The sequence below is a fragment of the Argopecten irradians genome, chromosome 3, assembly GCF_041381155.1.
Source record: "Argopecten irradians isolate NY chromosome 3, Ai_NY, whole genome shotgun sequence".
NCBI lineage: Eukaryota > Metazoa > Mollusca > Bivalvia > Pectinida > Pectinidae > Argopecten > Argopecten irradians.
The window spans coordinates 49,914,212-49,940,401 of NC_091136.1; the positions used below are offsets into that span (position 1 = coordinate 49,914,212).

Here is a 26,190-nt window from a genome sequence, read left to right on the forward strand (position 1 = left end):
TATATTGGTTGGGTTGTTTAGTTTTACGTCCTATCAACAGCCAAGGCTATGTAAAGACATGCCAGGTTTGATAGTGGAAGAAAAACAGAATACCCAGAGAATAACTATCAACCAGCAGTCAGTACCGCTGGCAACTGCCCCACAAGGAATTTGAACTCATGTCCCAGAATTGGAGGGCTTATGGTAATATGTCGGGACATCTTAACCACTCAGCCACCACGGCCCCAGTCAAAATTTAAGGAAGCATTACAAACATATATTGGTAAACATTCATACTCCAAAGGTTGCTTTAATTTGTGATGATTACGGTATAGGAGTCCCAGGATGATATTTTTTATGAGGATATCACTAGGGCAATTAGTAATTGGGTCAAAGGTCATGTAGTTTCAAGCAACTGATTACCTTTTCTTCCTATCTTCCTATCTGTATATATATATATATATATATATATATATATATACACAGTTAATGGTTCCTTTGTTTTGTTGATCTATGGAGTTCCTACACAATCTACAAAATCATGATTATGACAAATAGCTAAAATTAATGAAGCTCCCCTAGTTCTGGTAGCTGCGGTAATGAAAATTGAACTGTGTTTGAATAATTTATTGATGAATAGTATATGCCATTTTCTGTTAGTCAGCTGTTCATTGGAAAACAAGCAAGATATTGATTATCTAATAGATTTATCTCCAAAAAGATCACATTCATGTTCAGAGCTGCCTTGACCTGTGCTGGCTCAACAATAGATATATATCTATTGTTTCAGTATAATCAAGTGCATTAATTGTTCTATTTCCTACTTGGTCAGAATTGGCTAACCTTTGACCTATTTCATTGGCAGGTACATCAAGATGAGAAAATATTTCTAGACTAAAAAAATTCTAGCTAATGTCATAGCCAGGCCCAAACCGGTCTTGACTAAGTGGAATTGAAAATTGATCCAAAAACTAATGAATTATTCCATCTTAGCATATTACAGAGTTCCCTCCCTTGGAAATTCATGCTGTTTTAACTCAAAAGTACTAGTACAATCCAAACACATGATGCCATCATCATTTAGTTTAATGGTGTATGATGTACTCATTGTCCATGCTGCTTCGCAATATAGAATATGACATTTTATAAGTATAAGGAAGTTGAAAGGAAGGGAGACACCTAGCTAACGGAACAGGTCAGGATATCCTAAATACATGTCTACAAGTACAGATAGAGTACTTTATCATGGCATATTAAGAAAAGTCAGTTATTATGATAAGATATTGATATATTTTGTTTTAAATCAGGGTTTTAAATCTAGGGTCTCTCAGGGGCCGATATTCGGCCCCATTCTCAATGATATTTAAGGCTAGAATTTTCCCAACTTCATGGGGTTTTTTCCCAATCTGAAAATGGTGGCAAAGTCCCACGACTTTTGAGTCTAATTGCGATCGAACGCACCTGAAAAATTGTGTTAATCAGTTACCTTTGCGTTTTATTTAGGACAGAATACTTTTCTATTTAAAAATGTTTTTTTTTGTAACATCATGCAGTTTAAATTACATGTTAAAGATGTATGATGAGTTTAGTATTTTCTCCTACTGATCATGGATTTATGGATCTTATGTCGATATGCCGATGATTTTTCCCAAATTCACTCAGGGGCCTTTTCCCAATTTATCTAGAAAAAGCCCTGTAAATCATTTTATCAATATCTTTCATTTGGAATCGCAGAAAAGATTTTTTTCAAAACAACAACATGATTCTAAAGCTTAAGTACCTGTCAAATGAAACTTCTTTTAAGTGTGCAAATTAAATGATAATACTGATGCTAATAACTGTTTAGTTGTTTTTTTCTTTTAATTACGAAAAAAATTTCAGACTCATTTATATAGAAGTTTAACAGACTCCATCAATGATAGTAACAAAAAATTAACAAAATACCTACAATAGTCTGATAGCCAGACTTTTGTTTGTACAACAGTTAACTACACATTAAAGCTTACCAGATGATTCAGAAAAAATACACACAGAAAATTAACACATGTTCCTCTTTCGTGTTACACTTGTAGATCTACTGATAAACTATTTTAGCTGTTTACCTGATACTGTACATTACCCCTATATGTGGGGTTTTTTCATCATCATCTGCCAGTATTTTACATATACAGGTAAGCTTATGCACTCTGTATCAAAATCCCTGCAAACCAGAATGTAAACATTGTTTGTTCTGAACACCAGTGACGCACATCACTTCAGAAACAAGTGATATGTTGGCAAGAATTCAGAATAGTTTACTTGTATTTATACATTTTACTCTTCAATAAGTATAAATGTACAAAATTAACCTAACCAGATCTATTTATATAAGGTTTTTTCATTTGTGATAAAGATATCTTATCACGGGTCAAATAACTTGAAATATTTAGGTGATATCTTTTTATCATTTTTATCATAAATCAACATTCCAAATCCATGCATACTTATCATTCACCATAATTTCATTTGAACTGAAAAGTATGTATCCAGAAAAGTGTTTTTCAATTAAAGATCAGTGCTTTAACTTTCGATGAACGGCAACGTTTACATAACAACAAATATTGAGAAATATTTGAGTGACTTTCAAATAATTTGTGACAAAAACTTAACATCAAATCAAGGGTCTTAAAGGTTAATTATGTCACTGCATAAAAATTTATCTTTTTTCTTTTTAAAGCATCCAAAGAGGACAAAAGGCCAAAATCAAATGTCCAAGCCACAAATTCTATCTGCCACAGTGACTATTTTGTTTACATGATATCAATGTTACATAAACCTTTATCAACTTTTTACAATACTGACAATGGATGTATTAATTCCAGGGCTTGAATTTTACATTTTTTGCCACTTGCTAAAAATAGCAAGTGCCATAAATTTTTACTTGCTAAAATATATTTTTTACTTATAACAAGGACATAGTCATTCAGATCCCCTGCCAATGGAGATATCAAAGCTGAAGTAAGTTTGATTGTGGAGACTTATGTGTATGAAAAAAAAACAGGAAAAAGGAAGTTGAGCTAAAGAAAGATGGAGTATAATTCAAGTAGAGCGGGGCTGCAATTGTTGAATCAGGTATACAGCCTTGACATTTATATTAGACTATATACACAAAGATGGGTGGAGTTTTGCAAAGTAACATTTACCATTTACCATGATATTTTCAGCAATGTTTCCATGGTAACGGAAAAAGTGCAAAAAATGAAAACCTAAAAATAGCAAAAGGTACTACTAGACCATAAAAAGAATGAGTCTATGAAGTTTCGTGGAAATATCTTTGCTGGTTTTAGAGTTATGCTCCGGAAATGAACCTGCTACAAAAATATGATATTTTCAGCAATGTTTCTATGGTTACAGAAAAAAGCACAAAAAGTGAAAACCTAAAAACAGCAAAAGGCACTACTAGACCATAAGAACAATGTGTCTATTAAGTTTCATGGAAATATCTCTGCTGGTTTTAGAGTTGTGCTCCGGAAACGATTCTTACACAAAAATCTGCCATTTTCAGCAATGTTTCCATGGTTACAGAAAAAAGTACAAAAAGTGAAAACCTTAAAATAGCAAAAGGCACTACTAGACCATAAGACTAATGTGCCTATGGAGTTTCGTGCATATATCTCAACCGGTTTTCCAGTTATGCTGCGGAAACGAACCTGGTACAAAAAATATGATATTTTCAACAATGTTTCCATGGTTACGGAAAAAGTGCAAAAAATGAAAACCTAAAAATAGCAAAAGGCACTACTAGACCATAAGAACAATGTGTCTATAAAGTTTCATGGAAATATCTCTGCTGGTTTTAGAGTTGTGCTCCGGAAACGATTCTTACACAAAAATCTGCCATTTTCAGCAATGTTTCCATGGTTACAGAAAAAAGTACAAAAAGTGAAAACCTTAAAATAGCAAAAGGCACTACTAGACCATAAGACCAATGTGTCTATGAAGTTTCGTGGAAATATCTCTACTGGTTTTAGAGTTATGCTCCGGAAACGAACCTGGTATAAAAATATTATATTTTCACCATGGTTACGAAAAAAACAAAAAATGAAAACCTAAAAATAGCAAAGTATGAAGAGTATGAAGTTTCGGAAATTCTACTGTTTTTAGAGTTATGCTCCGGAAACCATTCGTACGGACGGACGGACGGACAGACGGACCGACGGAACCCATTTGTATATCCCCCGCCAACTTCGTTAGGCGGGGGATAATTAATATCCATATATATTCAAATTACAGTTATGTTATATTATATAAAATCATTTATTTTTGCATGATGATGTGAGGTGTATAAGTACATAATGTATATCAACAACATTACTGTAAGAGCTGGGCCCCCATATTTTCCATTACAACAATTTTTCACAATCATTATGCCATTTTAAAAGTTGCCCCTGATAAAAACCACTTGCTAAAAAAAGCAAGTGCATATTTTTTTCACTTGCTATTCTGGTATATCTACTTGCAAAAAGCAAGTAAAACAGCCTGAAATTCGAGCCCTGAATTCTGGTTCATCATTCAGAGCAGCCTTTAAAGTGAATAGTCGGGCAAAGAAAACCAGTCTAAATGCGTTCATTGGCCTTCCAAAAGTTCTCACATATTAATACGACGGTCAAGTTCTGCTTACGTTTCCCAGTTCTGACCATTGAAGGAAAGAAAAGTTGAAAGCATTGAAAGCAAGGCTGCGTGGAAATGTAACCACGGACATAGTGAGCCGGGAGGACGGTTTAGAATTTCCATACTTTAAATTAATTTCTTCGTACGCAGACAGATTTTGACGAGAGATTTTATTTTTCCATTTCATAAGAAATTATACTGATTACATTCACACCATTTTTACCGACTTTAGCCATCCTTGCCCGACTGTTCACTTTAATTCTCATTACAAAACCCTGGGGTTCTCACCAGATCAAATCATAAACAGGGGGACAGGGGGAGTTAACTCCTTAAAACATATAAGAATATTAAAGCTAAAGTAATTTTTTGAAAATATCAGCAAGAACATGGTCAAGGAATTAAAACAACTTTGGGTGAATGTAATTCAATGTGTTATACTCCTAGCCAACAGGTGTAATACAACCTGTCAGACACTCAGATAAACCACTTTTATCTTTCAGAATTTCAGTAGAAATATTAGTTTGTTTAAAAGTACATGTATAAAATATGACTCCATATCAAGAACATGTGTACATACAAAATATATTAAAGGTGATTCATCAATATCTATCCGAGTCTACAAAGGAAAAGTTGTAGATTACAAACACCGAGTACCCTGAGGTACATACATACAGTACACAGCCACACCGGTCAATAATCTTACCTTAACAACGATATCCCCAGGTAATTAGCATACCTATTGTAAACTGCAGACAACCTGGTCATTCATCAAAGAGGTAACTCCCGAAATGAGAGGTCATAATTCTATAAAGTTGTACTATCCGAATACACAGTCAACATGGAAGGGTCCACTGAACATTGGGGGTGGTATAGCAGTGCAGTATTGATACATGAATGGGGGTCATCTCAAAACACATTTTAGAGGAAAATAACTAGGAGAGTACATGTTCATTCACTAACTGTTTTAATAATTAAAAACCATGCTCCGAACATACAAAGACTAAACCATCACTGAATTACTCCAATCCTCAATGACAATTATGGAAGACTTTTGATAAAGATAATTTTGTTCATTGTAAAAATAATATCCAATTAACTTTCACTTCAAATCACATAAGAATTATCTACTATTAAAACTCAAACTATAGATTAAGGATATTTGTATACATAGTACAAAAGCATTTCAATCTATATTTAGATCCAATTAGCATATCAGATAGTGTGTATTAATTATCGCACTATCTATGTAAACAATACAGAAGATTTGTATGTAATTTTTTGTGACTCCTGGAGCCATTGATTTTTCTTGTCGACCAGGGCAGCAAATATACCACTAGAACTTGACACTCAGCCATGTATAGGTAGCTAGTACACAATCCTACAAAGGGGAACCCTGTGGAGAAGTCAGGGAAAAAACGTTTACACCTAAATACCATACAGCGACAATGTAATTAGGCTAATTGGTAAATACCTTCAACAGTATAAAACAGACAAAGAGTGTTATGTTCTACTTAAACCATCTGTATCCTGTAAAAACTGTCACAAAACAAATTAACAGCAGATGAATGGTTTCTTTTTATACCATATACCAGGACTACATATATTTAGTACTCACAATTCACCAACCATCTCATATTTAATGTAAATACACGTATGCATGACCTTAAAAGTTTGCTGAATATGTAGATCTTTATAATAAAACTGGGAAACAATTGCAGTATCGTACAATCAATGCATATCAATAATGCTTCTCCTGATATATGAGGCTCACAAAACTAGCATCAAATTTCTGTTGCTCAATAATTAGCTCTGTACATGTTTTGTCATATGAATGTCATGGCCACATGGTAACCAGTAATTAAGATAACCCGCTATATACCACAAGCTCTCCACCTCTGGATCGCAAGTTTGAATCCCTTGAGGGGCATGCAGTCACCTGCATGTACATACTGACTGCTGGTTGTTGTTTTTATTCTGGGCACTCTGGCTTTCAAACACCACCTAAACCTACAGCTAGTAATTGGCACATCCCCTGGCTGTTAATAGGATGTTAATTATAATCAAAGCAATAAACCAAATGTTTTGGAAATTAGATAATTTATAAGATCATGCATTAATTGTCAATGCATTTAACCAAAGTTAGGAGAAGTTAAATTTACTAATGTATATATAAATTAAACACCTATAAAACTGTTACACCTGTAATACAGGTATAGTCTAACTTGATCAGCCCTCCATTGTCATTCTCACAATAACCTGTCTTAATTTATCAACACATTATTATATTCAAAGACATGATTATATATCAGCTTTTGTGCTCTGCTAATCAAAGCTCATCCTAGAGTAAAACTCAGGTGCAAAAAAATGAATTTTAGAAAGATTGTTTGCAATTATACACATCTTAACTTTTATAGTAAATGCCTTTTCTTGCATGGTTTGAGATGAATACCTGTATAAGCACAAAGCCACCACAATCTTCTAAATCTGTATGGATCAGCAACAGAACCTTAGTCATGTGTGATTGTGGGCCTCAGGTAAATAAACTAATACTTTTCCAGGTAAAAACATATTCCCTGAATCAGCTATTACATCTGGCCATTCCCTTCTGTCTGCAACTTAAAACACTCTCTCTGTCCCCTCTCTCTGTATATATGTTACACCCATCAGTATTCAGCAAATGCTTTATTAGATTGTATATCCTTAATTCACTTACACCAGTAAATTACAAGGTATAATCTATGGCTTTATTAGACTGTATATCCCCAAGATTTGCCCTTCTAGCAAAAAAGCAACTTTACTACACATCACCTCATGACAGCTTTTTACACCAAGGGTAGCTTATTACAAAGGTTTAAATGGACTTCATCACTCTAATTTTACCAGGTATCGCCATCAGATAAGCATTTCACCTGTAGATTCACCAAGTATATATAATTCCCCTCAGATAAGCATTTCACCTGTAGATTCACCAAGTATCCCCTTACATATAGCATTTCACAAATAGATTCACCAAGTATTCCCCTAAAGATAGCATTTCACCTTTAGATTTACCAAGTCTTCCCCTTCAGATAGCATTTCACTTGTAGATTCACCAAGTATTCCCCTTCAGATACCATTTCACCTGTATATTCACCAAATGTTCCCTTGAGATAAGCATTTCACCTTTAGATTTACCAAGTATTCCCTTCAGATACCATTTCACCTGTATATTCACCAAATATTCCCCTGAGATAAGCATTTCACCTTTAGATTTCACCAAGTATTCCCCTCAGATAAGCATTTTCACCTTGTAATTCACCAAGTATTCCCCTCAGATAAGCATTTCACTTGTAGATTCACCAAGTATTCCCCTTCAGATACCATTTCCACCTGTATATTTCACCAAGTATTCCCTTTCAGATAGCATTTCACCTGTATATTCACCAAGTATTCCCTTCAGATAAGCATTTCACCTGTATATTCACCAAATATTCCCCTCAGATAAGCATTTCACCTGTAGATTCACCAAGTATTCCCCTCAGATAAGCATTTCAACCTGTATATTCACCAAGTATTCCCTTTCAGATAGCATTTCACCTGTATATTCACCAAGTATTCCTTCAAACATTTCTTATTACCAAGTATTCCCCTTCAGATAAGCATTTCACCTGTAAATTCACCAAAATTCCCCTCAGATAAGCATTTCACCTGTAGATTCACCAAGTATTCCCTTCAGATAAGCATTTCACCTGTATATTCACCAAATATTCCCCTCAGATAAGCATTTCACCTGTAGATTCACCAAGTATTCCCCTCAGATAAGCATTTCACCTGTAGATTCACCAAGTATTCCCCTCAGATAAGCATTTCACCTGTAGATTCACCAAAGTATTCCCCTTCAGATAGTATTTCACCTGTTGACTACATTAGACTGTATTATCCTCAGAATCAGTTACCTGAGACTGTGTGCAGCCCTCCACCTTCCAGCTAAAAAATATATCCCTATAGCATTTTACCTGTACATGCATCTACCTGTATACAGGTTGATCCCCTGAATCAGTTATCTAGCCCTCACCCTCCAGCTTACAACTTTACTATACATGTATGTCTATCCTCTGACATTAACCTGTTGATTGCATCTATAGGTAGCTACAATGTGTATATTAGAATATAAATAACCACCCCCTCCCCAATTCTGTTACCTGTAATATGTAGCCCTCATCCTACACATAACTAACAACTTTACTATATGTCCCCCTAGGTCAGCATTGACTTTGCACCAGTTACCTGTGTGTCACCTACCATCAGTAGAGTCTGTACCCTCTAGCTACATGTAACTAACAACTTTCTATTGTTATATTGTATCCTCCTTTGACAGTTTTCCATCTAGAATGACAACATATCTTGTCAAAATTATATGTACCATATTCGACCCAATTAGCGCCCATGTCCCTATAAGCGCCCTCCCCCTTTTTGAGGCCTCGATTTCTATTGTCCACGCATAAATAAAGACCAAAACTACAATATACTGTCTAGATTTGCAATAATTTCGTCTGATTAGCACCTTTTCATTTTTTTCAATTTTTTAAACACCCTGGACACTTATTGGGTCGAATAGGTTATATATAAACCCTTAAATAAAGATACAATAAAGGTATAGTTCTCTGAATCAGTTACCTGTATGACCTGTGTCTGCAGCCATGACCTTACGTAAGCTTCAAGCTAACAACTTTTCTTCACATACATTACAATATGTACATTTCATTTCCTACTTAGTTACTGGTTTACTGCCTATATCACCACCTGCGGATTACACCTAAACTATGGCAAACATCTATATTGTACCTGCATGGATACCAATACTTGTATTTATAAGTGAATATACATATATATATATATACAACCTTCAATTATCCTATATATAGCATCTTAAATGAGTGTTAATTTCATATGAGATTTTATGAAACGGGTCTTAGAAGTTTTTATTTTTGCGATCCTTGGCAAGCAAAAACTACTTCAAAATATCGAGACGAGTTTCATAAAATCTCATATAAAATGTCTATGAACACAAATTTAAGATACTTTTTATCACATAACTACAACAACTAATGCCATTTTGAAGAATTCTACATCAAAATAATTGCGAAAACCCAGCGGTGGCCGCCATTTTGTCCCGCCGTCCTTGGAATACTGACGTCACGCCATTTCTCCTGATGTCGTTTTATTGTTTTTGTCCCGATGTCACAATGAATTTCAGCCAATGAAAATCGCTATAGGTCATATTACACTAGTGACATATGCAAAAATTTGTATACAGGGATATATCACTGGACATCAGGAGGATACTGATGTGATATATGGCCACAAAAAGCTTTTGTTCCTATAGATATATATTTTTACACAAAGCTAACTTAGTAATTATGATTTAATTGCTACTTGATGAAGTATGTAGAAGTGATAATTTCCTGAATCTATGATTGCAGGAAAAAAGACAGATTACTTGAATATATATATATATGATGCAGTATCATATCTATGCATGAATTAAGATATCATATATTGTTTGTATAATTATCAATACTCTCTAGATTACCACAGTGTAATATTAATACAGCCTGTATATTATATATTTATACCATATATTCTAACACTAAATCTGTTTTATAGTCATCTGTGCCTCTGCAGTTCATTATCGGTTAAAGCTTGACAATATGTTATATTTTATTATATCATTATTATTACACATGCACTAACTTTGCCAAGGCCATTTAAATACATATATAATTGTCTTTGTTAATGACTGTCGGCAGCAGTAAAATTATACTAAAAAATATATAAATTTCTGATGTGGGTTTTTGATTGATCATGTAGATATATTGATGGCATAAATGATAATTACACTATGACATTATTTACATAGCAAATGGAAACATGGAAAACAGTTTACATTACAATTCATTATTGCTATATGTGAAAAGGTACACAACAGCAAGAGTATACGGATATTAATTATATAAACATAATCTACCAATATTTATTGACTAACATCTATTTAAGAAACTGTGCTTTTAACTGCATAATTATATAATACAAATGTGTCCTAGCTCAAATTATAGCTGTTAAAAAAAATTATGGTCTGCATAAAGTCTCCAATCAGTAAGAAGATCTGTGCTAGCTGTGACCTGGTAGCTATACTCATAGATTGCACCCTGAATTAGAATTAGTTCTCGACTGATCAGTATCACGTTACTGAAATCTTCCCTTCTGGTTCTAACATCATATTCTAGACAATGGGAACTCCACATGCAATCTATCCCTAGCCTGCATATATGATTTTCTCCCCTCTGTTCCTTCCCGATTCGCACGCGATCCAGAGACACATCAGAATTACTCAACAATCACTATGCTTCTGTCGTTACCACAGGTAATGTCAATGAAACTAATTGGAATCAACGTGTCTTCTGCATGCATCCGATCAGCTGCCTTCCAAACAATTTGCAATAAAGGTATGGAATTTGTTGTCATTTGCCAAATAGAACAAGACATCCTACTGGCTTCTGTATTAGATTCACTACAAGATGAAGATTTTTCAAAGTAAAAAATGATAATCAGTTTTAATTTATCTAACAATGCATGTAGTACATTGAACAGTAGCCTGGTAGGATGTTTTCTAATCAAACACATAGGAAGGAGGAGATGAAAAAAGCTAAGACCCTGTTTCATTTCTTGAATAAAAACATTATGTTTTAAATATATTTTAAAACAATGCATGGCATATCCTTATTTTACCAGAATTATTTTCCCTTATTGTTCGCCCCTTTCCTATGGATCCTTAATTAATGCAAGAGAAAAGTCACACCCTGTCCCAACAGCACTGAACAATTTCAGCTAACTTATGTTTCTGTCAACAGATCTGTTAATGACTAAAACATGTATATTAAGTTTCCTGTCCCCATCTGTATCTACCTGGACTGCTGTTTCAACAGGTAAAATATCTCTGTATAGTACTCACAGGTGAGACAGCAGCACAGGTGTGGAATTCTTCACATTTCCTACACAGGTATGGTGCAGGTATATGTATTACTACAGGTACAAATATACAGATATTCACATTAAGTAGGTCTTCCTCATATACCAGCCTCAGGAATGTTTGGTATGTCATATTAATTAGTAATTACACTGCAGTGATAATTACTGAAATGTACAGTTTTTTGTTCACACATTACAATAAACATTCCTTACAGATAATGGTTGATATACATAAATTAATTCCAAAGAACTATAGTCTATATAGAGACAGTTTTGTTATTGTTATATGAAATTAATTTGAATTTAGGTCAATTCTATTTTACGGTAATATTGTCTGCATGCAGCAGCCTCAGCAGTGGTATATGACACAGACATATCGATATATAGATATATACATATCATAATTAAAATATATGACACCTGGGAGATTTTTACCTTTCACAACTTTGATTACATATTTATGATATGCACATACCAGACAGATATATAATTAGTAGTGAACACTTGGTATGCCATATATCTACCTGTTATGATCGCCTCGGGCTTTCAGTGTAATGACATAATTACATTGTTTTCTATTTATAAACATTTGAAATATTAAAGTAGAAAGTTCCAATTCCATAATAAGAAACTGACACAATAATCATATGATATCTACAGTGATGTAGCAAGACTTTTCTAGGGGCAGAATACATGAATGGGCTGGCGTTCCCGATGGAAATTAATTCATTTTAATCAAAGTTCAAAAATACACTGGGTTGACTCGATCCACAATTTTCACACCCACATCCCAACCTCTCCCCCCTGAAATCAAATAATTTTCTAACAAAAACGACTGACTTTTTGAAGACCTTTCCCAAAAATATGTTAGAAAAAATCCTGAGTGTAATACAAATAAATCTATATCCTTTTTTTCCCTGCATATGACACTTCTTTCATCATAAATACCCTAATTTTTGTAGTTGAATGTTTCCTCCCATCTTGATTTCTGTATACTTAAGTTTAATGGTTTGAACTCTAGCTGGTCCTTTGTTCTCTTGTTAAGAACACACAAACTGTCTAAATCCCACATAAATTAAAACCTAGCAACAAGTCAGGAAATCAGCCGAGGTTGGTCGAGGGTCATCTGCTGACCACCAAGATCAACACATGGAGGTACAGGGCCAAACAGGATGAGGTTGAATAACTCTGACCTTGACCTCTGTGATATGGTCAACTTGATCACCTCACAACATTCCAGGAATTCTTTATTTCAATTGAACATCCAAGATAATCAGGATGCATGGCTTAATTCGCACACTTTATTCAGGTGGATTTGTTGCATGTAACAAATGAAGTTAATTTCCACTGTGAAATGAGGACACCACAATACAATAGGGTTTATGGCTATATGGAAATTAAAACCTAGAAAAATGGGGGTTAGCATAGTCATTTCTTCATACACATGGTTTGATAAAGATGGTGATGGACAGAGATGGGTGGGGAGCTGGCCAACTGAACACATCAGGATATAGGAAAGTTGAGCATGATGGATAGCGATTTCATCATTAGGATGATATATCTATTTACAATACTGGCAGATTTTTATATTCTGGAAATACCCTCATGAAATAGAATTCAGGAAGTGAATTTTTGGCAATAATAAAACTATATCATGGCACAATGATTAGAAACAGGTGATGCCTAACATATATGTACATGCACTAGTAACTGCAGAATTTGAAACCACATACTCACTTATACTGATTGAGATAAAAATCCCTAATTTATCTTAAATTCTCAATTACCTTCTTAGTCAATTATGTGACACTTAAATCCATATTTTGAAAATTTCAAATTCGATATCTTGGAAGATTAAAATTACTCATAAGATAATCTACCCCCGGCCGAGTCATTTTGTAAAATTAATTCTTACAATTTTCATTGAATGGGGAAGAAATCGTTTTGTCCCAAATTAAATCCTTTATAATATCTTTAATTTTTCAAATATTCTAAATTAACTTTGAAACCATAAGTGACTGTTATTATTCAAAGCATTCTTCTGATGGTCATAAAGAATTTTTAATATTTCCTTCCGATAACTACATTTGTAGACTAGGTCTACTATTTTTTGTTTAAAACAGGCTAGCAATGGCATACGTCATATGTAAAAAAAATCCCATTTTTTCACCTATATACACACACCTTTTTACCTGTCGATGATTCTGGTGAAGATTTATGAATATTTTATGACACTAAATGTTTACACTTAGCTCATACAATTTCAGACATTCTGATGTAAGTTTGGTAACCATTAGTCCTGTGGCTAACGTGTCAGTAATACCCGAACAATCCCTGTCCTGACACAGTTTGCCTAACTAGGGACACACGTAACATTGTATGACAGTCGTTCAACCTGAACTGGCTTGCCAGTCCGTCCATGGCTTCAGGCCACTTGAACTGACCGATCTTTGACGCGTCAACATTGGAAAACGAGAAGTCAGAATTCAAGTTCAAACTTCCTACATGTCAAACAGGGATGGTTATGGCTATATAACTGTACACAGTTCATTGACAAACGTAAATACATTTTGTAGAGTTAGGCTAGCACCAGGCCATGAAATCGACTCGGCAAGATCAACAACGAGTGAACCTGATTTCTTGATTCGATACGCACCTTGCATAGTTCGCATGTAAAATCTCCAGTAAACAACGCACATTATACAGGTAAAACTCACCTCAGATAACTGTCGGTTGTTGCAAATCCAAGAAAGTTTATCAAATAGAGCGGTAACCTGCTCGTTCCTGCTCCTTCATAACAAACACACAGCCATGTTCGAGACCTATTTCTGGAACCCACGTGATAAATGGTGTATGACATCAGAGATGGCACTTTTGTTATGGTGACCCCTAGCGGCAAATATGAACGGTATTCGAAGAATATAAACAGCTGTCCGTCTAGTCTCGTTTCATTGATTTTTCCCGCGATAAGTTGAAACCGTTATAATATCGATGTATTTGTGTCTCAGTAAACTATCTATCAATTTCTTCCCTGAATACTGTCCATGCCCCGAATTGCGTCACCGTTAAGTTACCGACACATAATTAGATTTAATAAAAAATTTAAATACCCGTTTCGTGGCATTGTCTATGTAATGTCAGTAAGTTTAGACAGAGATTACAGTATTATTATACATCCACGTACTACTTCGGAAAAATCATATGACTGTTAAGAGTCTCTATATGTAGGATAAATAATCTACATGAACACACGTCCTTGTTATATTTTTAGTAATTCATGAGACGATTTTTATATTGTTGATTTAGAAATTGATAAACTGTTAAACTTGACATTCTATTTTTATTTTCATACTGTACAAAAATAAAATAAAATGAAAATCACTGTATATAACATTCATACCCCATTGCGCGAACCCCCCATACACATGTATATCTATATATAAACCACAAATCGTCAATAATGACGGTCTGGTCTCGTACAAAGAAGAAGAACCAATCCGCTGACAAAAAGACTGGCTTGATGATGAAACTTTGAAAAAAAAGATAATTACCTTCATTTTCAGGTGTATCTACAAAGCGACATTTCACATGAAGAGGGCCAAATGATCAGGACAGAAAAAATATCTATAGGCCTACCCTCTCCCCCATTGCGGACATAAACACAGCCAAAAATACAAAACAGCCAAAAATTGTTAAAGTAAGAGATGTTCCAATAATTAAGAAGTTATATATAGAAACAAAGGCGAGACGTGAGTGTATGAAATTAAAAAAAAAAACTTAAGACTGGGGATTAAAGACCTCCACCGCTCTCCCTCTTCAGTATAACTAAAGTGTTCTAAACGATTGTTTCTATTTCCCGTATATCGTTTGTGTATTATATTGTTATATAGTATCAATAATTATGCTCGGCAAAATGATTTTAAACTTGAATTTTGTATTAATAATTTTGTCACTGTAATGTAGATATAATTTCAATGTGCTTTTGTCGATAGTGACCGACACTGCAGGAATTCGTTTTTTATAACACACAAAAATGTAGCATGTCCTTGTAACGGTTAACAAACATTACAAAAAAGAAAACAACAATAAAACAGTTTAGCTTTTCCCAAGCGCTTTCACGGCTATTACCGTTCTTCAGGGGAGTTGAAGCTAAAGTTTTTTATTGTTGTTTTCTTTTTTTTTATAATGTTTGTTAACCGTTATAAAGGCATGCTACATTTTGTGTGTGTGTCTTATTAACTCAAAATAATAATATAAAACAATTTATTTTACTTTTGGTGAATGGTACAATCCCTATCTCATTCCATATGGGATATAATGTTATGGATTAGTTTTCGGAACGCAATTAATTATTATTTTTATCTTGAATTAAAATTAGAAGTTCAAACGTTTCAATGGCAGTAAATGTGTAAAGTAACTTTTACAGCTCCTGTTTTTGATAAGAGGAAAAATACCATTTGTCAGCGGTATAGCAAGTTAAAATCATATCTAAGGTTTTGATTGTTGTGGCATGGTACAAACACTTTAAAAGGACATGGATTTTAAGTTTAAGATGTAAAAATATTGATGTTATATCTATTGTCATTTTATATCTTAAAACCTTGACAAAATCATGTCTCGTTGTCCCAGGGGAGGTAACTCTTAGAAATATTTTCCGTTTTGTCACGACCATTGCAAGGTAGACTGTTGGTTTATTATTGTTATTTTTTTAAATGTAAACAAACCTGATTAAAAGAGAAGAAAAAAAAAACAAAACACACACAAAACACACAAAAAAAACACAAAAAACAACAACAAAAAAACAAAAAAACACACACACATACACATCCACAGCATCACATAAAAACATATTTCACTCTTCAGTTTTTCTTCCAGGGCCAACTTGAAATAACCAGGGCCGTTTTCGATTAAAAATACGATTTGACTGGTTGGACCTAGTTGTTCGATTATTAATTAAAGACGGACCTGGTGGTTTTATATTGCTTTCAGACGAGCCTTGACAACCCTCAAAGGCCTGTATCAAAAACTTCAGGTCCGTCAGGATTTATACTTGAAATCATCACTTTAACAAACGGTCGAACCGGTTGTTCCGAATAAACGAAAACGGCCCAGTAAAGACATTTAGTAATATTGTAACAAATTACCCATATGTCCATACCGCAATTTCGCCAAAATCGATCCATTGGCATGTGATTTTGGATAGAGAAGGTATGTTTTGTTGGTAAGAAAAGGATATTTTCTATTGATATGCATGATCCTATCAAAATCTAACATGTTTTTTGTTGCTGATTGATAAATGCTATCACTTCCGAAGAACCTAGTTTTATTCTCCAGTCTTCCCAGCCATATCTAGACTCACCCAAGTAGTTTTCCTAGCCACTACAAATATCCTTAAGTATTTTTTGACCTTTCAATAATACAATTACATACATTAGACCAAAGTTAACCCTACACAAAACAGTACATCACTTTATGATACAAAACATATTGCTTTGCCTTTATTGCTTTGGCGAACCTTACCACTAGAATCATAAAAAATATTATTATATGGCTGTGTGTTTTGCTCACTCCTGATTGGCTGAAACTACACTTTCCCGCCACGATACAACACGATATCAACCAGAACATTCCGAACTATGCATTGTGACGTCATCCTAGGTTGATATAAGATTCCAGAACCCCCAGGTCGTACCCAAATATAGAAATCTTGAATTGTGACGTTCTGTAAAATGACGTCACAATCACTTCACAGGTTGATATAAGATTCCAATAGCTCCAGGTGGTACCCAAATATAGCGCAAAGGGAATTTCCGTGACGTCAAAAATCTATTGTGACGTCATCATTCAGCGAGATGTAACGGAGAGCAGCAGGTTTACTGGAATCGATGTGACTCTGCAAATATTTGTGTGTGCATTTTTGTCAGAGTTTTCAAATTATAATTAAAATGGTGTTTTCTCTATTTTATTGATATTATCAGCCTTTATTTTCCTCCTCGAAATTATTCAACCGGATTATTGAGTATCGGGGAGAGGGGCTACTCAATATCATGAAGAGGAAATACATGTACATATACATGTAGTCAAATGGTTTACATTATGTAAATGCCATATAATAAAACAGATATCGACCTGTTTTCAGGTGGATACGGTGATTTATCAACCCTCGAAAGTGATATAACCCTCGGCCTACGGCCTCGGGTAATATCACTTCCTCGAGTTGATAAATCACCGTATCCACCTGAAAACAGGTTGATATTTGTATAATGTCAACCTGAGACCGATGAACACCTGTTCAGAGGTTGACATTGCAAATTCGGTAGCCTGGCTATAAATAGACACAGGGAACTCTTCCATATTTTTGACCAATCAAAATAGGACATTGCCGATCATCGGGCAATAGCCAAATCCATTATGGCAGACATCAGTGAGGTAGGATTAGAAAAGAAAGGTTTATCACATTTTAAATGTAGCTTTATGTTCGAAAGTTATATTGTGAAGCAGTACAGCAGAAGTACCAAATGTACCTACTGAGAACGTCGATGAAAAATTCTTGATTTTTTGTTTGTTCAGTCATTGCGCTGTCCTTGCTTAAAAAATGTTCCAAGTTGCAAAACTTGTATCATATTGTATCGTTTCATATAACAAAACAATTATTGACTTTTTGTAGGTTAATACAAGGAATTGTTAAACCTTTGAAAGGTGATATTTACCTCGGCATTCGGCCTCGGGGAATATCACCTTTCTCAGGGTTAACAATTCCTCGTATTAACCTATTGACTGCTCAGCTATACCAGGGCTCAATTTCACGAACATTCCTTAACTCCTTAGTTAGCTGGACCCAGTTTCACCAACATTCCTTAACCTAAGTAACATTATTTAACTTCTAATTCATATGGGGAATTTTAAATTTTATGAAAGTGAGCCTAGAGATATGACAAGAATCATCATAGCATAATTGTTATATTTCCTCAAAATGTACAAAAAAGCGACTCAAACATTGTTTGAAATAATCAAATTAAACATACGCGACTTTGATCATAAACATCGCATGCCGATTATTGATACTACATAATTTGATGCAGTTGTTGCAAACTATACAGAAGTCAAAGTGAACCTAGTCTTCAGGTTTTCTTAAACGCATACAAGCAGGGCCTACTATTTCCAAGCTATCCATCTATACAATCAGTCTCCCTTCGCTAAACATTCATATCGGTCTAATTCTGCAGACAAGAGTTTTGATTTGACGATAAGCCCAACTTCATTGTAGCTAAAGGCACATAGTCTGAAGGAAACAACCTTATGCTTGAGCATGGACTTTTCTCTAATATATTCTTCGAATTGTCCAGCAACTTTGCGCGCCCGGACAATGTCCATCAAGTTGACGCAACTTTGGACCATAAGGTAATAAGCTGCCACCTGTCCTGGGACGTAACAAGGGCAATCTGGGCGATCCTTGGCCCCCGGAATGGTCAGTTGTATGAGGGCGTCATCATCATCACAAGGCTTATTTATTGCTATAGCCTTCTCAAACTGTTCGACTGCTGCCACTGTTGGCTTTTTGCAGTCAATTAGAAAGTTTCCATACATCAGATGAAGACTGGGAGAGTTGGGTATCAGACTTAGAGCCTTTGTAAAATACAGGACCGCCTTTGTCTTATATTCGGACGACTTTTCAACTTCCAATGTCTCCTTTAATTGTACGGACTTGTTCCCATAGAGACAAGCAATGTTGCTTAAAACATTTGGGTAGGTCGAAGCGACTAAATCGGGGTCAAGTTCTTCCATCGCAAGGAACAGCCAAAGAGCCTTGTCAAACTCCCCTCGTTGTGTGTAAGCATGTGCTAGTGGCTTTAGAAGGGCTGGAACAGAGTGAGGTGTGAAGGTATGGGAACCTGTTGTGACGTAACCGGAAGTGGCAGCATTTAAATTGACAACTTTCTGGAAGCAGATTTTACCGAAATCCTCCCCGATATTTTCACAACCAAGATTCCAGAGAATGTGTACACTTGTGGTATAGATGACAAACATAGGCTTCAACTCTCCTTGCATGTTCTGAAACCTCTGAGAGGAGGATTTTACGTCAAAGCATCCGAGCCTGTTGCACGCTTCCATCAATGTCGCAAATGGTGTTTTAATGATGGCTTCGACTTCTTTCTTGGTTGCATCTACGTCCTCATTTGAATAATGACCAATCAAATTGAGAGGCGGGAGGAAGTACAATGGTATCCTGTGCACGTCCAGTGACACAGAGATGTATTTGAGGAACTGAATGATCTTTTCCCCTAGTGAATCCAATGTCCAGGTGCCTGAGGCGGACGCGATCTCCTCGCATAAGTAATAGAATATGTTCTTCATATGGTATGATGTTAGGATAGCTCGTTCAGACAGATTGGATTTCAGCATCACCTTGACCACGGAGTAGCAAGTTTTCTGGAGACTGGACAAAGATTGGGACAACATGCGTTCCGCCTTTACAAACGAAAGCCTCCATTCCTGTGACGGATCGCTACTTTGGTGGCATCCCATGGCAACAAGCAAACAACCGCCTACAGAAGAAAGAAAACTTATCTCCATATGCAGCATATACGTTATAAAGATTAAAAATGCATTTTTTCGTTACATTGGTGCACATCGTACCGAAGGAAGAACATCAGAAGTTTATAAATATAATAAAACATTACAAAGAGATGTTTTGACGATGAGAAGAACTATAGTTAAAGACCCACATCATAACTGATGATAGTTTAGATAAACAAATTGCTATACGTACCTTTTACAATATCCTGGATGAGTTCTTCATTCGGCCAATGACATCTCCGTGCTCTGTCTGCCCATCCTTTTGCTACCGTCGGCCATGTCGGACACGGAAAGGCATGCACGAAATCATAAGTATAACCACGGTACTGGTGTTGAACCCCTGTGATTGCGGGGCCTGTTTTGGTGTATACAGCATTTTCCCCCTGGTAGTCAAACCCATACTCTCGTAACGTATTGCCGACAAACTGGCCCAGACGAGAGTACACGATCTCCGTACGATCCCCCTCTTTGACAAACCCGGATGTAAAAGCAGTGCTCAAAAGGTAACCATTAGATGTTATGAAATTACCGATTCGACATCCTGGTTTTTGAAGCATCTGTCGACCATAGGGGGTGACACGGAGTTTGACATACCCCGGGTTAGAGGACGATTCCATGATGCATATAGCTAAAGGTCGTCCCCGTTGTGCCGAAGTAATTTTAGACCTTTCTGTCTGATTGTTTTCCTTGGCGTGCGAAAAAGGAAGATCATTAGACTTTTCACCAAATTCAGAATCGTCTTCAAGAGCAGTAGAAACGCCATCTTCTGATACAACATAGTCAAGATATATCATGTCAAAATCGAAATCAACTTCTGGAAAGAACTTGTATGCGCCATCTTCGTCTTTCCACAGTCGAGCCAGGTGCAGATCGTCATAGGAGCTTCCAACCTGTATTACTTTTATTCCATTTACCTGGGCATTCAATTCATCCGCGAATAGTTGGAAGTTCTTCTTGAGATACTGCATAGCCTGTTTAGTGAGATCATGGTTCTTAATCAGAGTGGTCAAGGCATCGGCATACACACCGAGTATGTACTCGTTTGGTTCCATCTCGTATAGATTACGTAAGCACACTAATCCAGTGGATTATGATGTCGTGATAGTGAATGTTCTCACGATAAAAACCAATCGGGTTAGGTGATCCGTCAAACTGGTGTCGGTAAATCTACAAGATGTCCAGTTTTAACAACACAATGAACACTAATCATTACACTCAATGGTACAAATGTACCAATAACGATTTGATCAAACCGCAAGAACACATATGTTGGATTTTCCTGATGAAATAGTTAGACGGAATGCAATGATAATTACTATTCAAAACGAAAGTACTCTTTTTCGCTTCAGAGTTTTAAATAGAAACTAAACTCACTCTACGTAATTATGTTTTTTCCCCAATATATGGACAGCTGAAGTTTCACAATATGTCAGATATTGACAGAGTGGTGAGTTATGTAATTATTCTTGATAGTGGTCATCTGTATATATATACCATTAAAATGTGCATGTAATGCTGGAGTTATTCCCCTTTGAACACTTCTATTCCACTTTACCTCAAATTATTTAAAGTCCTATTATGCTTTCACCAAACTTTGCTAAAATATACATTAACACCCCTTATGAAAGTTTCTTCATTTGGTTTCTTTCTAATAAAGATAATTACGCAATAATCAATTAGTAAAGAATTCTTAAAATAGAATGAGTTGATTTGCATAGTTAAAAATACCTCGGATATAAGTATGTATAAATTTAGTTATGATTAAAGTTATATATGTGCCGTAACTGAGCAAAAATTTTGCCATGTTAATTTTTCTTCATTAATCTATTGAAAACCATAAGGTTTGATGATTTAAGCCGTGAAAATAATTTAGATGCCTTATAAATTTTAGTTACAACACTAAAGTTTTGTACTCTAAAATTGTTATTTTTTATGCCTTATGTATGTTTAAATGGAAATTTTCCTGCAGAAATCACTTTACAATTACTAATAACATAGTAAAAATGTGAAATAAAATTGTAGACCACAAGTTGGCTTCATGGTCTGACCGTAGGTTCTCATATCGCTTCACTATAGATGTACATGTATAATGTTTTTTGGCAGTACTGCTAAAATCAATTTCTGCTCTTATTTGTATTTGAAGTACTGTAATTTTCAAAATGTTAGTAAGGTTTGGTAATGAATAACATATTAAAACTTATCTTGATTCGTGAGTATAAAAAAGACGGCACATATAACTTTGATTTGAGGCAATAGATATTTTTTTCCAATTAAGTAATTGTAATGTTCAATTTACAGTTGAAAAAAAAACATATGCGGAAATATCTGCTCATTGTGATCGATGTATTTGTAAAGAAGGAGGTAGTATAATGGGGAAAGGAGTGTGTAAGTCTGAACATAGAGGAAGGCAACACAGAGAGAGGTGGAAGTGAGGGAAGGCTGTTAAACACTGAGTTGTAGGTGACAGATTGAGGAGCAATAGCCAAGGGAAGTGAAGGCGACAGACGATTAGGGGGATGACAGGAGGGGCATAAAGCAACTAAACTGTTATGAAGGGGGGATGGAATATTTACTTAAAGTGAATAGTCGGGCAAAGAAAACCAGTCTAAATGCCTTCATTGGCCTTCCAAAAGTTCTCACATATTAATACGACGGTCAAGTTCTGCTTAGTTTCCCAGTTCTGACCATTAAAGTAAAGAAAAGTTGAAAGCATTGAAAGCGAGGCTGCGTGGAAATGTAACCACGGACATAGTGAGCCGGGAGGACGTTTTAGAATTTTCATACTTTAAATTAATTTCTTCGTACGCAGACAGATTTTGATGGGAGATTTTTTTTCTTCTATTTCATAAGAAATTATACTGGATACATTCACACCATTTTTACCGACTTTAGCCATCCTTGCCCGACTGTTCACTTTAATAAAAGTTATATGTGCCGTAACTTGGTGAAAATTTAATTTTGACATGTTCTTGTTTCTTCTATTGAAATCCACAAGGTTTGATGAATTAAGCAGTGAAAACCGCTGGATTGGACAAACAAGCACGCATGGTGCCTTCAGTCACTATACTGAATTTGTACATTGTTCAAATCATGCTTTTTACGCCTTATGTATGTTTAGATGGAACATACCTACAGATATCACATTATAATTACTAATAACACTACAAAAATGTAGAAATACAAACAATAGTAGAGCTAGAGAAAACGTTATAACATTAATTGATGACTTAAACCTAGTAGATGTATACAGAGAACAACATCCTGGAAACAGAAGATACACTTGAAGAAGGAGTTATCCTATTAAACAAACCCGTTTAGATTTTTTCTTAGTTTCAGAAAATATGTTTGGAGATATAACAACCACAAATATTGAACCTGGATATAGATCAAATCATTCCACACCAACAATCTCAATCAAGTTTAATTAGTTTAAGAGAGGGAAGGGACTCTGGAAGTTTAAAGTGAATAGTCGGGCAAAGAAAACCAGTCTAAATGCGTTCATTGGCCTTCCAAAAGTCCTCGCATATTAATACGACGGTCAAGTTCTGCTTACGTTTCCCAGTTCTGACCATTTAAATAAAGAAAAGTTGAAAGCATTGAAAGCGAGGCTGCGTGGAAATGTAACCACGGACATAGTCAGCCGGGAGGACGTTATAGGATTCCTATACTATAAATTAATTTCTTCGAACGCAGACAGATTTTGATGGGAGATTTTTTTTTCTATTTCATAAGAAATTATACTGGATACATTCACACCATTTTTACCGACTTTAGCCATCCTTGCCCGACTGTTCATTTTAATAACTCGCTCTTATATGACGAACATTATCGGAAAACTAACTGACCTTATTTTTTAGGTATCAAAAAACAATATGCTCATATTATTTATAATCCTTTGAATATTCACACTATTTCAGATGAGGATATCCAGTTTCAGATTAACGATCAGATTTTTTTTTTAGAAACTCTTCTACTAGAAATAAGGGGGAAAACCATATCATTTGCTTCATATAAATAAAAAATGCATTCGAAATAGGAAAATAATCTTTTAAAGTTGAATTAGGAAGTAATGAAGAGGTAAATAAAGAAGAACTACAAGAAAAAAAAAGAAGATTGGGAGAAAATTAGACTAACCAAAATTAGAGGAAATATCATTACGACAAGGGCAAAATGGATAGAGGAGGGTGAAAAACCATCAAATTATTTTTTAAATCTTGAGAATAGGAACTTTGTCACTAAAATTATCCCTGTAATAGAGAAAGATAATGGTGAAATAATTCGAAATCAGAAAGATATACTTGGAGAAATAAGTAGTATACACACTTATATTCTAGTGACTGCAATATTGATGATATTAATCTAGATGAATTTTTGGGAGAATGTCAAGTTTCAAAGCTAAACTATGCAGATTTTATGTCATTTAGAAGGAAATATAACAGATTCTGAAGCATCTAACACTTTAAAACGCATGAAAAATAACATAAGCCCTGCATCAGATGGATTCACCGTAGATTTTTTTAAAAATAAATTTTCTGGAAACAGTTAGGAATATTTGTTGTTAGATCAAAAAATTATGGATTTGCACACGGAAATTTATCTTCAACACAAAGACAAGGAATCATTGTGTTTACCCAAGGGAGATAAGCAAAGACAATTTTTGAAAAACTGGAGACCCATTTTCTTCTTAACATTGTGTGTAAAATTGCTTCAGGTTCAATCGCTACAAACTAAAATCAGTACTAGATGAATTAATAAATTCAGATCAGACAAGTTTTATTTCTAGCAGATTCATTGGGGAAAATTCTAGATTAGTATATGACGTCATGCATTGTGCTGAGGAACATTACATTCCAGGCATGCTTTTAATTGTTGATTTTGAAAAGGCATTCGATTCAGTGAGTTGGACTTTTATTGATAATGTACTGAATTTTTTTTTTAAATTTGGTCAAGACATTAGAAATTGGGTGAAAAGTTTTCATAACAATGTAATATCTGCTATTAAATCAAGGCGGCAATCTATCCCCATTTTTCGATATCAATAGAGGCTATAGACGAGGAGATCCCATAGCCCTATATATATTCATTTTGTGTGCAGAGGTTTTGGCCATTAGATTAAGAAATAATGTAGATATTTGTGGTCTTGGACGGTACAAGAAAATCTTTGAAGGGCTCCATAGATGAACTTACCAGGTTTGCCCAAATATCAGGTTAAAAAATTAATGTCAATAAAACTCAGATAGGCGATAAAAGTATAGTGATGATATTTACCATCTTGATTAAAATTTGCAGAGGGGAAACAACTCTTTTTTTACTTCTTGGAATACAGTTTCATGTAGATTTACACCAAATACCTAAATTAAATTATTACAAAAACTTGTAAAGCTCAAGGCAATTATTAACCATATTTTATATCCTTGCCAAATTCAGATGACGCTTTAAATCTTGAATTTTATAATTATTTATAGAACAGCAAACAGTCAAAATAAAGAGAGATATTATAACTAGAAACTATCCAAATGGAGGACTAAAAATGATAAACATAAAATAATTCATTGATGCACCAAAACTTACATGGATCCGTAGACTTTACACAACAGATATCAAGTGGCAAATATTTTTAAGTTTATATGCTGATAAAGATAAACTGATTAATTGTGATACTAAGTGTATTCCCAGCTGTCAACAAAAATGTTCAAATTCATTCTGGAAAGACGTCTTCTTGGCCCGGAAGAAATTAATTTCTCAAGAGTCTTTTATGGCCAGCTGGATGGTATATCAAAAACTCGGGTATAACAATAAGATAAAGATAGGAAATAAGTCAGTTTTTTTACAAAGATTGGTATCAAAAGGGTGTTTTTATCATTTAGAAGCGAATAGCGAAAAAAAGCGAGTAATTATGATGACATATTTTTTTTTTTTTATATATATAAACATGATGTCTGCCGAAAGTAATGCTTGCGCTAGAGGCGAAACTGA

General features: G+C 34.8%; 2 protein-coding genes across 2 annotated transcripts in view; both read right to left on the reverse strand.

Moving 5' to 3' along the window:
- Nucleotides 1-14,622, reverse strand: part of LOC138318941 (signal-induced proliferation-associated 1-like protein 2) — a 66,497-nt gene extending 51,875 nt beyond the window's left edge. The window contains 1 exon segment of the mRNA XM_069261768.1: nucleotides 14,355-14,622. The gene's annotated coding sequence lies outside the window, so the exon portion shown is untranslated.
- A 3,962-nt stretch (nucleotides 14,623-18,584) lies between these two features.
- LOC138318943 (uncharacterized) lies at nucleotides 18,585-21,646 on the reverse strand. The gene is made up of 2 exons (XM_069261770.1): nucleotides 20,408-21,646; nucleotides 18,585-20,183 (listed from the first exon to the last, which is right to left on the reverse strand). Exons 1-2 carry the CDS (start codon nucleotides 21,264-21,266, stop codon nucleotides 18,820-18,822), a joined length of 2,223 nt encoding a protein of 740 aa, XP_069117871.1. The 5' UTR covers nucleotides 21,267-21,646; the 3' UTR covers nucleotides 18,585-18,819.
- Nucleotides 21,647-26,190: the final 4,544 nt, after the last annotated feature.

Bases quoted from the DNA above. Each gene is read 5' to 3' on its own strand.
- LOC138318943 (XM_069261770.1), bottom strand. From the start codon at position 21,266: ATGGAACCAAACGAGTACATACTCGGTGTGTATGCCGATGCCTTGACC. The intron at 20,184-20,407 runs GTACGTATAGCA...TTTCTTCTGTAG, and splicing joins CATCCAGGATATTGTAAAAG to GCGGTTGTTTGCTTGTTGCC.